At 53.7% G+C, this 12,179-nt stretch overlaps 1 protein-coding gene across 2 annotated transcripts in view; it reads right to left on the minus strand.

The window, feature by feature from the left end:
* CSRP1 (cysteine and glycine rich protein 1) overlaps positions 1 to 12,179 on the minus strand; it is a 28,008-nt gene that overhangs the window by 2,103 nt on the left and 13,726 nt on the right. For both annotated transcript variants that reach the window (XM_050956470.1, XM_050956471.1), the window contains exons 2-5: positions 9,264 to 9,376; positions 6,654 to 6,822; positions 4,217 to 4,346; positions 1,483 to 1,576 (exon numbers count right to left, since the gene is read on the minus strand). In XM_050956470.1, the coding sequence (XP_050812427.1) occupies positions 1,483 to 1,576; positions 4,217 to 4,346; positions 6,654 to 6,822; positions 9,264 to 9,375 (505 nt within the window). In that variant the 5' untranslated portion in view covers position 9,376. The remainder of the gene's footprint in view (positions 1 to 1,482; positions 1,577 to 4,216; positions 4,347 to 6,653; positions 6,823 to 9,263; positions 9,377 to 12,179) is intronic.

The raw sequence follows: 12,179 nt of genomic DNA on the forward strand, positions 1-12,179 counted from the left end.
CTGGGTCAGAGGTGAAAGTAAGCCGGTCCGGTCCGGTCCAGTGTACTGGACCAGCTTCCGTGGCGGTGATTTAAAGGGCCCAGGGCTCCAGCCGCTGCGAGGAGCCCCGGGCCCTTTAAAGTGCCACTGGAGCTCCGGCCGCTGGGCTCCCGTGGTGATTTAAAGGGCCCAGAGCTTCACGGCAGCTGGACCCCAGGCCCTTTAATTGGCTCCTGAGCTCTGGGGCTCCCATCCGCCTCTGCAGCTGGTAGATCTGGGGTGATTTAAAGGCCCTGGGGCTCCCAGCCACAGCCCGGAACCCCAGGGCCTTTAAATCTTGAAAGGCCCCGCCTCTTCCATTTGAGGCCACACCCCCACTCAGGACTCCGGCAGTACCGGTAAGTCCTTTAAGTTACTTTCACCCCTGCCCTGGGTTAGTTTCTCACCTCGACTGCTCAATGTGAACAAGAGCTCCCAGCGGAACCCCAGAGATTAGACTCACATGGAGTTCGCTCCCTTCTCCTAGATCCCACCCATACGCTGGCCCTTATCAAGTGATAACCCCCCCAGAGTCACTGTCAGTGAGCCCTGGGCAGAGCTCACAGGATAATCATCAGGGGCGGCAGAGTCTCTGGTTTCGGACAGAGAGTTTGGTGCAATGAAAGGTGTACGATTGTCCGCCCCAGAGACCAATCAGAAGGGACACAAACCCAGGCAGCAGCAGGGCAAGTTCCCCCATACAGAGCTGGGGCCACACACAAGAAGACTCTGCAGCCAGTCACACGTGGGCAACCCGGCTGCCGGCTGCAGCACTTTTGGAGCAGCTGCAGAGGAGCCTGGCTTTCCCCTCTGGGGCGAGTGGGGGGGGAAGAGGATGTGGTGGCAACAGCCCCATAGGCAGGAAGGGGAAATGAAGGCACTGATGTGCTTGCCCCTCAGGGGGCTACTAGGGCAGGCAGGGTGGGCACTGTCCACCTCTTTCAAAAGCAGAAGCATTAGAGGTTTTACAGATTCCCATTGAAAGACACTGACATGTTAGGTTCACTTGACACTTCCAGAGGCCACCAGCCGCCCCCACAAACCTAGACCAGCCTGGCTATGGCCCTGGGAGCAGGGTGAGGTAATCTGTAGGTGCTAGATGGGGAGAGATCCAGTGGCTCTGCAGCCCATGTGGCCGGCGTGGCGTTAACCCACAAGGGGCCATGCCGCTAGAAAGTCTGAGTGCTCGCTGTTCCCATACACGGGGTGCTCTCCGGGTATATCCCTGCCCCTCTGGGGCCATTCGGACAGCACCTCCCTCCGTTCATATTTCAATATCAGCTACTCCCCCCCCCCCAATATTTTAGCAGGACCTACATTTGTCAGCATCTCGTGTGCTGGTTTGGGGTCAGCAATTCATTCTCCCCAGATACACCCCCGCAATGCCCCCTCCCCCACCTTGCTCTGGATTCCTCTCTCCCTCATGTCCCGGGGATGCCAGCTCGCCGGGAAGTGGGTGCTCACCTTTGCAGTAGATCTCCCCATCTTTGTCAGCCAGCGTGGTGGATTCCAGGCCTTTGCCACACTTGGCGCACCGGAAACAGGCCTTGTGCCACGACTGCAGGGAGAGGAGCAGAGAGCAGTCAGAGGGGGTGGGAGGCAGAGCAGGGGGCCATTCAGGCAGTCATCCACTGGTAGGACACCCAGGGCATGTCAGTCCCCTGGCTCTCCCCGGCAGCACCCCCAGGGCCCCGCCACAGGAAAAGCTGTATAGGGAAAAGTGCCTGTTCCAAGGCTCCGGTCACAATCCCATTCTCCTCAGAAGGGGTTCAGACATGCTACAGCCCAGGTCAGACCTATGTGGCTTGATTCCACTCCATGGGACAGTGGATTTAAAGTGAGCATGACTCTGTGGTACCCAGGTCCCCCCAGTGTCACTGTTTCTAGCAGCACAGCCTTGGCTTTACCCCTTCGCAGTCCCTGGCTGGTATTTCCAGCATTGCGTGGAAGGGTTGGCTTTTATCACACTTCCTTTTGTCTGGACAGGACCCTCAGTGCCCAGTCCCTCCTTAAAGAGGTTTTAAATCTTCCGAGCACAAGTCCCAAGTCACAGCCAGAATTTCCCTGGGAAACAGCATCCTGCTCTAGCCTAGCTCACATATTCCATTCCCCTCATAACACAGTGCCCCTCAATGGGTTGTCTGCATCAGGGACTGACCCCAGAACCTCAGAGTGGTGACAGAGCCATGCTGTGAGCATGGGCTACCCTTGCATCCAGAAGATCAGCTCAGGGAAAACCACCCATTACCCTGGTGAAACAAAACTAACTGGCTCATCAGAAAAGATTCCAGGCAAGTGGGATTTCGGAGGCTGGTCTAACCTGGATCTCAACCAGTCATGCATGAAACCGGTTACAGATAAAACATGCTCCTTTAATCTTGTTTCCAAACTACCAGCCACCCACAGTTTAGGATTTGCTCCTGTAAAGAGTTAACTCTTAAACATTAGGCTGCTGTGGATCAGCACAACTCCTCTGAAGTCAGCCAAGCTGTGGCGACTGGATTCGCACCACCTAAGGATCTGGCGAGAGCCCCTGGCTCTGTATTCTAGAGACGAAAGCATCCTAAAGCACTAGAATCGGAACAGGCGCACCAATGAAAGTTACACCCCTATGTTGAGACCACAGGCACCAGGCTGACTTTTAAAACGATGGCTCTCTCAGCTGCTCCCCGAGTTCCTAATGGATAAATCAGTTAAGCTGCAAATAGTGAGAGCTGCTGACACAGGCGTTTAAAAAAAAAAACCTGCTTTGGGAAACATGGAACCTTTTCTGGGAAAAGAAAATGTGGACTTGGGGTTGAGACAGGAGGCAGAGACGACAGGCTAAGTTATGCCACCAGCAGAAGAGCTATCAGTGCATTTCAGGACACGCTGGTATCCTCTCTCAGTTTGTTTAGACACAGCAACGTTTCCAGCATCAGCTACTTAAAGATGTAGAATGCAAAGTCTCCCACTAAACACTGTGCCCAGATTTTTGCTCTAAGGGTCTATTTTCACTGCAGGATCACAACGGGTTCTTATCTGGGTTTTTCCCCAACCCACCTTCCCATCCACACACAAAACCCTCTCACTTGAGTTTAGTGGTGCTTTCAACCCAGGCTAGCTGGCCACTTCCGCTCAGACTGGTGACCCACCCACTTTGCAATGAGGACACAGGCCACCAGTATTTACCACTGTGGGCCACATCCAATACAACTGCTATGGCCCTGAGGATGTCACATGGGCCACAGCTCGGTGCTGATTGGGCCGCAAGTGAACCACTGAGCCAAACCCACTTGAAAGCCAGTAGGCCTCCAATGCCTTCCCTCAATTTCACATCCCCAGGACAGACAAGTTCTTCCACAATTCACTGGGAGAGACTCAGTTTGCTGCAGCACATAGAACCATGAGACATGGCCCCAGTAGTCCTAGCTATGCACATGGGGATCACAGCCCCAGAGGACCCTGTAACACGAGTCAGGCTGGACTAGTGGAGGGTGCTGCAGGTCAGGACTGCACAGAGTTTCTGGCGGGCAGGACAGAGTCTAAGACTGGAACAGCAGGAGATGCTACAGATGCATTAGCAGAGCTGTATGTGTTCACAGGGCAAGGCCCAGGGAAGACCCAAAGACAGTCTGGAGACTTCATCACCTTGCCTCATGCAGAGGCCAGCGCTGGAGGAGACGGGAGCCTGAAGACTTAGGAAGCCAGCGGCTGGGTGAACTGGGCTGTGGAAGCCAGATGCAGCCTTCTAGAGCCTAAGGGGAGAATGCCAACACAGCGGTTTCCTTGCAGCAGACTTGTCTTCCAACCTAGAGCTGTGATGCACATCATTCTTCTCCCAGGGCATGGGCAGGGGGGCAGGAGAAGGGACCAATCATAATCCCCCAGGATCAGGGAGATGGAGAGGGCCTGTGGTTACCCCGTGCGTGCAGCTCTCTGCCACCTGCATGTATCATAAAGACAGAATTTTCAGAAGGGGCCAGCACCACTCATAGGGGCCAGATTCTCCAGAAAGCTCACAGCACATTGGGCGCTAGCTGAGCTCTTAAAAATCCAGCCCCATTTGTGGATGCTGGACATTTGGCCCATGATAGCATCCAGGCTTGATCCTGGACCATGAGCCCTAACTCATGGACCCTTTCAGAGCTCCCAGCCACATGCTGACTCAGGAATCACCATTCTGCAGTCAACTCCCCTCATGGCACTGCTGTCTTACCTTCCCAGCGCCAATCACCTTCTCAGCAGCATACACGGCCTGCCCGCAGCGGGGGCAGCCATCAGCACCGCCCACCTTCTGGGCCAACTTGGAGGCATTGGGGTTGTTGGTGGGCCGGTGGGGCTGGCTCCTGTGGGATTCCAGTTAGGGAGAGTTAGTTACCTGGTCTGCATGACTGGAAAGCAACAGCAGACAGAGATGGCTGATGAGACCAGGAGGCTCCACATTCAGGGAAGAGGGAGGTCTCTGCTAGGGCCAGATTGTGAGAAGGGCTCAGCACATGGGTTTCCATTGGGGGCCGAGCCCTTCGGATGCTCTGGGAGAGAAGGGTTAGAACTTTCTTCACAGGGGGCACACAGGTTACAGACTTTCCTGCAGGTGTGCTCTATGGGAGAGCTGCCTCTATTAGCAAAGCAAGGCCCTGACAGATGAGGGAGAAGGCAGGCTAGAGTCACTGTCGCTCCCATCATGCTGCAGGGAGCCAGCAATTCTGGCTGAAGAAGCTCCTCCCACCCCATGGATGGCTTTCCAGATGCTATAAGCCACCCTGCTCTGAATGGGGGGTGCGCACGGGAGTTGCCCCCCTGGAAGTGAAAGTTCAAGACTTCAGCACAACATTTTGTCAGAAACCTTGCTGCTGTTTGACCAGTGATGCAAGGAGCACCAAGCGAGGGCTGCACTGCCCCCAAAGGTGGGTGTTTACAGAATGGCTGCTAGCTTGAGTTGTCTCCTGCCCTAAAACCCAAGTGGAGATGAGATGCTGGAGTCCTTCGCTTGATGGAGCTACGGGAGTCAACCCTGTACCCTGCACATGAGATTGACCTTGACTGGCTCTTTGTAGCCGAACCCAGCACCCACCATCAGCACTGGTTCGGTTTCAGCAGCTCTCTTGGTATGGACATGTTATTAGGATGGCAGACCAATGAATTACAAAGTGCACTTACCAAGGGATGCTGCTGCACGGCCGGGGATCACATGCACACCAAAGGCTTCGGTAGCCAAATGATGGACCAAGGGATTGGGGACTGGGGATTGGTCCTGCTTTGTGCAGGGGTTGGACTAGATGACCTCCTGAGGTCCCTTCCAACCTTGATATTCTATGATTCTAAGGAAACATCTACACTGCAGTATGTGTGCAGGAGTGCAGTAGCAGCTCATATAGACATACCCACACTAGCTGTATTCTAAGTAGCTCTCTGAAAAGAGAAGTGAGGGTGCAGTGCTGCAGGCATCACCATGGGATGCACAAATGAGTACGTACCCAAGGGATCAGGCAGCCTTGCACAGCCTGCACGGACGCCCACACCACGACGGCTTCACTTCTATTTTTAGCAAGCTAGCTAGAGTATGGCTAGCGCAGGTCTGGCTACACAAGCTGTACATCACACCCCTGGCTGCAACGCAGACTTACTTGTAGCCTGAACATCTGGCCAGATCATCTGAAGGACCTTGATTGATCCAGGTGGCGCTCGATCTTCAAGGGCACTACGTCCCTTTGGGATTTGCCTTGATGATGATGAACTCCATCAAGGTAAGAACTCCAGTGCCTCTGGGATTTTACAGTGAGACCACCTCAAGATAGCAATGACACTGTAAACGTGCACCTTTGCTTGGCAGTGAAGACACGGCTGAAGGGCTGGTGTACACAAAAAAATGTGTGCGACCTAGCGACATTGCTCAGGGGGGTGAAAATCCACCCCCGGGCGACATAGTTAAGCCAACCTAACCCCCAGTGTAGACGGCACTAAGTCGATAGAAGAACTCTTCCATCGACCGAGCTACTGCCTCTTGGGGAGATGCATTAACCACAGCAAGGGGAGATCCCCTCCCATCGCTCATTTGCTGTAGCGAGTGTCTACACCGAAGCACTGCAGCTGTGCCACTGAAGCATTTTAAGTGTAGACATAGTCCTAAGCTAGGCTTTGATTGTATTGGGCCCAAGAGTAGAGACCTCCCATTCTTTCTGGTCATTAAAACTACCCAGGAGGGCAAGGGCTACTGGTCTCATTAGGCTCCTGCTAGGTTATGTTTTAGCTGCCAGCTTGATTATGTTCTCAGGGCTGCCTTTGTTAACAGCAGGGGGCATCATCTCAGCAGGTGAATGGCTCAGCTAGACGCCCAGCTGCAGCCAGGCACTAGACTGACCCAGTCAGAGGATCCTGGGGAGAGGTTGGCGTTTACAAGGCTGGGAAGAGCCTGCCAGCCAAACTGCTGACTGCTAGGGGTCAGGAGAGTGCAGAACTTTACACAGAAATTGAAAGACGTGGTAGAAAGCAGGATTTCTTTAGAACAGGAAATGCTAACAGAGCTGCTCAGCTCCCTCGGCTCCCCAGTGCCCCTCTCCACTGGGGCCCCCACAGCCCAGCATTGGGATGGGGGTGCCTCTCTGCAATTCCCTTTTATAGCCACTATTTTTGAAATGAAGGCTCCAACTCACTCTTCTGATTTGATTCCCAGCGACTCTCCCTTGTCGGTGCTCAGGGTCCCTGCTCCCTGCCCATAGCCATAGCCTTTGGGGCCATACTTCTTGCCGTAGCAGGACTTGCAATAGATCTCTTCCCCGTGCACAGCCACGGTGGTGCTGTCCAGGTTCTTTTTACAGACCACTGGAGAGGAACAAGGGGAATGTCACACTCAGACCTTGGCCAGGAGTTTATAGGTCATCTCTGGCTTCTGGGCAGCCAGAACACACTGGCGAGTCTGAAAGCATCAGTCCTCCCAAGACATATTATGTGTCAGATTATGTGCAGAGAACAGGACCATCCGTATGAGTTAAAAAACAACCAACCCACCCACCCAGGTAAAAGCCAGGAAGTTCAGAGTTAAAAGGTGAAATTGACATTAACCCCAGTGCTGCCAGTGGGTAGAGTAGATGCAGTTTGAGAAATGACAAGTTTGGACATCCCTTTACCAAGCTCATCTGCACCGTTCTAAGGGTTTATCAGGAGTGGTGCAGGCAGGGGAGGGCTGCATAGACAGTCAGTGATCCCAGCCTTTGCGGGATCGGTTCCATGGGATGACAGCAGAAAGTGTGCGTGCCAGGAGAGAGTCCAGCTCGGTCCAGGCCAACCCGACTGGAGCATGCGCCTGCCAATCAGGAGGCTGGCAGCTTAGAACTAGCTGATGACAGGCAGCACAGACAGCACTCTTGGACGCTTAGACACACTTGACCTCCAAGCCCTAGCACTGGATCAGATAATCCAAGAGGAAGTTGTAGGGACAGGGAGGAGGCTGGAAGTGGCAGGATCAGAGGTGGGGGCAGGGCTCACAATCCCAGCCCGCAGCCTTTCGATGTTTACCTACCTCTGGCTGTAAAGGAATGAAGAGGCTGGAGGAGCCCAGCAAGAGCCAGACACTGGTGTGTGACTGACAGACTCAACCCCCATCTCACACGCATGACTGAAATGTCAGCAGGAAGCCACTCCCCATGGCCTGCTTGTCTCCTTGCCAGAAGAAAAATTTCTTGCCCTTAAACAATGTTTCAAGAATGCAAACACAGAGCCGCGCATTCCCCTCGGAACGCTCTGCAGGCCCAGAGCTTTCCACCTAAATATGGGATCTTAAATCTGCGCTTCCCATCCCCATGACTAAATATGGTGCTTTTCCTCCGGGACAGCTGCTCCCTGGGCGCTCTCTGTGCTTGGACAGTAGGAGGGGGAAAAGGAAAAGGATAATGTTTGCCATGTAAGGAGGGTTATGTCAGGAATTTCTGTGGATTAGAAGCTTCCTGAGCCCTCTGTAGCAGAGCTAGCTGGGCTGGTATTCAGAGCCCATCTAGCCCAGCGGTTCAGCAAATCCCCACCAGCTGAGCCATCAGGCATTTAAACAGTTAATCTACACTTAACACTTGCATGGCTACATCTGTGGGGGGGGGGGGGGGGGGGAGACACACACCCACAGCCAATATAGTGATGCTGGCAAAAGCCCCAGTGTAGACGCAGCTATGCTGACAGAAGTGTGCTTCTGTGGGCACAGCCCATGTCCTTTGGGAAGGTGCTGTTCCTACACAGGTAGAAAAACGCCTGTCAGCGTATGCTGCACCCGCGCTGGGGGGTACCTGGGCTCTGTAGTTCAGATGTAGCCTTACACTGGGGAGAAGCAAACAAAGACCAGGGCTTGTGGGCGGGCCCCATTTCCTGTGCGGGAAAGCAGACACCGGAGTGCACCTGTCAGGTGGGGAGATCCTGTGCCGTTCCCTGGAAACTCCTCCCCTTTCCCTGCCAGCTATGATCTCTGGGGAACTGCATTTCTTGGGACAGCAGGTGCCAGCAGTAGAAAGCAGCTGCACGACCCAACCCCACATTTCTCTCAGCACAGGTGACATCCACCCAGGTGGGAGCTAGCATGTCAGTTGCCGCTCCATGTCTGCATCCTTTCCAGTGCTGGATGGGCATGTGGAGACCGCCGTATGGATGGGCTGAGGCTAAGACTGCCAGACGGGTGAGGGGGGCCCAGGCATCGGGCATGCTGCAGGCATTTGGTCACCAGAATGGCCAGCAAGCACAAGGCAAAGCAGCATCCTCTGTCCACAGATCCCCAGGTCCTGCAGGGTTCAAAGGCCACACTCCAGCCGCCTGCAAGGCCCCACACAAACCCTTCCCTCTTCATTCAAAGGCGGTGCAGAGATGTGCCCTCATGGAGTTTCTAGCCCTCAGCACCGCTAGGATGGCTTTGCTGTGGAATGGTACAGTCAGGGCTTTAAAATAGTGCATTTAGGTATCTACGGGGCCTGCGCTTTAGACCCTAGTGTGGTTTAGGGTTAGTGTTTCATTTAGCAATGTGGGGGCAGAAGTTGCATGGGTGTTTCCCCAAAGCACCCCTGCCATTTCAGTCCCTAAATCACCCACGGTGCTTTGCAAAAATCCCTTCCCCCAGTCTGGAGGAGAACAGAGAGCTGCTCCCAGCCCAGCAGTAATTAGCCAAATGTCAGCTGTCTGGGTCTGCTCTGCAGCGCCGGGGGCATGTTTACATCGCTGGCAAGAGCAAGCGGGCCAGGGCGTTGCCATGTCAACAGAAAGGCCAGGACCCCACGGGGCGCTGTACTCACAGCACAAGAAGCAGGACTTGTGGAAGCTGTTGCCTTCGCACTGCACCTCCTCGGCGAAGTACACGGCCTTCTGGCACACGCCACATTTCTTCCCTCCGCCCCAGTTCGGCATCCTGTGGAAAACAGACAGGAAAAAACAGATTCACCCCAAAGGGACTGAGCAAGGCAGCTGCTGGACGGTGCAATTAGAATCCTGGGAAAGGACCAGGACACCCCGCAGGTGCCGGGGAAAGATCCTAATGTCACAGGGACATCTCAAAACCCAGGTGTGTAGGCTCCAACCAAGAGCACACACACTGCACCTAAGTCACGTAACGCACAGTTTGGAGCTGCATACGCTGGCATTGCCTGCAAATTCCAGCAATGTTTCCACTTGTGTCCCAGAACTTTCTTGCCTGGAGCTGGAGCATTGCATTCTAGTGCTAGTAGTTAGTGCAGGTGCCCCTGAGTATAAGAGAAGAGTGGTGGGATGCATTTGGTACATGGGTCACACACTGGCTGGCAGTCAGTGTTGTCCTCAGCAGCTCTCCAGCCTAGATGCGGCTCTCTCTCTGCTCTGTGTGGCAATTCAGCTACCCACGAGTGCTAGATGAGGCATGGGAAGGAGGAAATCAGATTCCTGTGTCATGGGCACGCAACAGAGATTTGCACCCCTACAATGTGGAGAAACGAGACACCTCTTCGTTGCTTTGCCAGAGGTGCAGGAATTTTCCCATTCCCTTGGACCCCTGAGCCCAAGGAATTTTCGAGGAGAAAAAGAATCTAGATTAACAGCACTGCAGGATAGGTTAACAGCACTTCTCCTGGGCCCCAGGTCTGTCTAAGGTGCCCCTCACCATAGTATCACCACTGGACATGGGAACTTTTGTACCCTTTAGGCACAGCTGACCCTGCACTGTTCACTAGGCCAGAGAGAACCAGCAACTCCCTGTTATAAAAGGGTAAAGGAATGAGAGCTGGAAAGCGGGGAGGAAGAGGAGAAAATCTGCACAGGCTGAGACAGACCAGGCGGTCTCACCCCACATTCTGGGCCCCAGTTATCTCCCAGTGGAATGACAAAGCAACAGGCCTGGGGCAACATTCCTCAGGGTCTGGCTGGCTGGAGTGTGGGGGATGAGAGGGCTTCCTGGAGGAGCAGCCTGAAAAGTGTCACTAGAATCGCCCGCTCTCTGAACATCTGTCCTACAGCTGTTGATGAGGATGAGAGTGGGGAAAGGGATCCCCGATAAAGGCAAGAGACAACATCTGTGACTGTGCCATGTATACTCAGATTCCGCAGTCCTCCCCACACCTCAACTGCACACACTATTGGAGTATTAGCCCTGTATTAGCCTTCCACCTGGCCTCCCCGTTCCCGGGAGATTTTAGTTTTTATCTTGGATCCAACACCAGAGAAGAGAATCAAAGATGCCCAGGATATCTAGAGACATACCCACAAACTTGACAAATGTCACAAAACATTTAATTGCCTTGTCTAGGCCAGCCCTGAAATTCTAACTTGGCTGTAGGAGGTGGAAAGCAGGGCTTCCTATGGGGTATCCTCTTTTCCTGGGAACTCAATGCCAAAAAGGTATCAGAAGGGGACCACCGAGTTGAGGCAGCCCCAAGTTTTAAAAAATGCAGAGTAATCAGTCAGGATCAGGACTTCAGCTAACCCCCAAAGACAGAACAAGACATAGCCATCATGTAAACTGGTTTCTCAATGCATTGCAGGCACCAATACCCTTCCTTAGCCAGCCTCATCCTCTGCCCCCACCAGCCCTATGGCACTGGGCTGTAGAGCGGTTGGGACAGTGCTTGCTCTGGTGCCGTGCAGCCAGGTAGAGAGATTATTCCAAGGACCATGCAACCCAGTGGGAACACGCAGCCTTCTGCTCTTTGGCACAACATCAATGAAAGCAGCAGGGCAAGTTCCCAAGAGATATTAACGGGTTTGCCCAGACGGACGCCACACACCAGCCAGAAGAGTTAACTGCCTCCAGCAGCTTTAGTACTACAGCTCTGATGAAGAGCACGCATGGTTCGGTGGTTGCAGGGGAGGGGGCGAGACGGGGGGAATAGCCTGAGTCTGGGGGCCATTCCTTATTCTCTCTCTGACTCTCTATGTAACCAAGGGCAAGTCACAGCCTCCCTGTGCCTCAGGGCCCCTGTCTGTACAATGGGGTAATACCCCTGCCCTGCCTCACAGATGGTTGAGGAGAATAAATGCATTGAAGACAGTGAGACCCTCCGATCTGGCCCCATCACTGCAGTAGAAACACTTTAGACTGACAGGTGAGGCTGCAAACTCCACCTACCCACACAGTCCCAGGGAGACTGCTCACCCGAGCGTTGGCAGCATCAGGCTGTCGTCCTTCTGTCACAGGAGAGGTTGAGATCTTGCGGGAATGAAAGAGCTACATAAAATATTCCACAAAATCCCTGAATTAGGGCTTGTCTGCACTTGAAGTGCACAAGTGGCATGGCTGCAACGCAGCAGTGTAGACACTCACTACGGTGACAGGAAGGGTCCTCCCATTGCTGTAGTTAATCCAAGTCTGCCCCATGAAACGGTAGCTAGGCAGCAGAAGAATTCTTCCATCAACTGGGGGCTAGGTTGGCTTTATTACATCACTCAGGAGAATGGGTTTTTCACACCCCTTAGCAACACAGCTGGGTCAACCTAGCTTTTTAGTTTACGCCAGGCCTTCCTAAGTTTGGTGATCTTAGCCGAGATTCAACTAGGCATGGACTCAGGACGGGGACAGCAGAGAGCTCCGGGTCAGGAGTGAGGGCTGGTCTCCACTGAAAAAGTTACAGCAGCATAGCTTCATCTCTCAGGGGTGTGAAAAACCCACTCCCCGGAGAGACAGAGTTAAGCCAACCTCACCCCCAGCATAGACAGTGCTAGGTCAGTGGAAGAATTCTTCCGTCAAC

The sequence above is a fragment of the Gopherus flavomarginatus genome, chromosome 5 (assembly GCF_025201925.1).
Source record: "Gopherus flavomarginatus isolate rGopFla2 chromosome 5, rGopFla2.mat.asm, whole genome shotgun sequence".
Lineage (NCBI taxonomy): Eukaryota > Metazoa > Chordata > Testudines > Testudinidae > Gopherus > Gopherus flavomarginatus.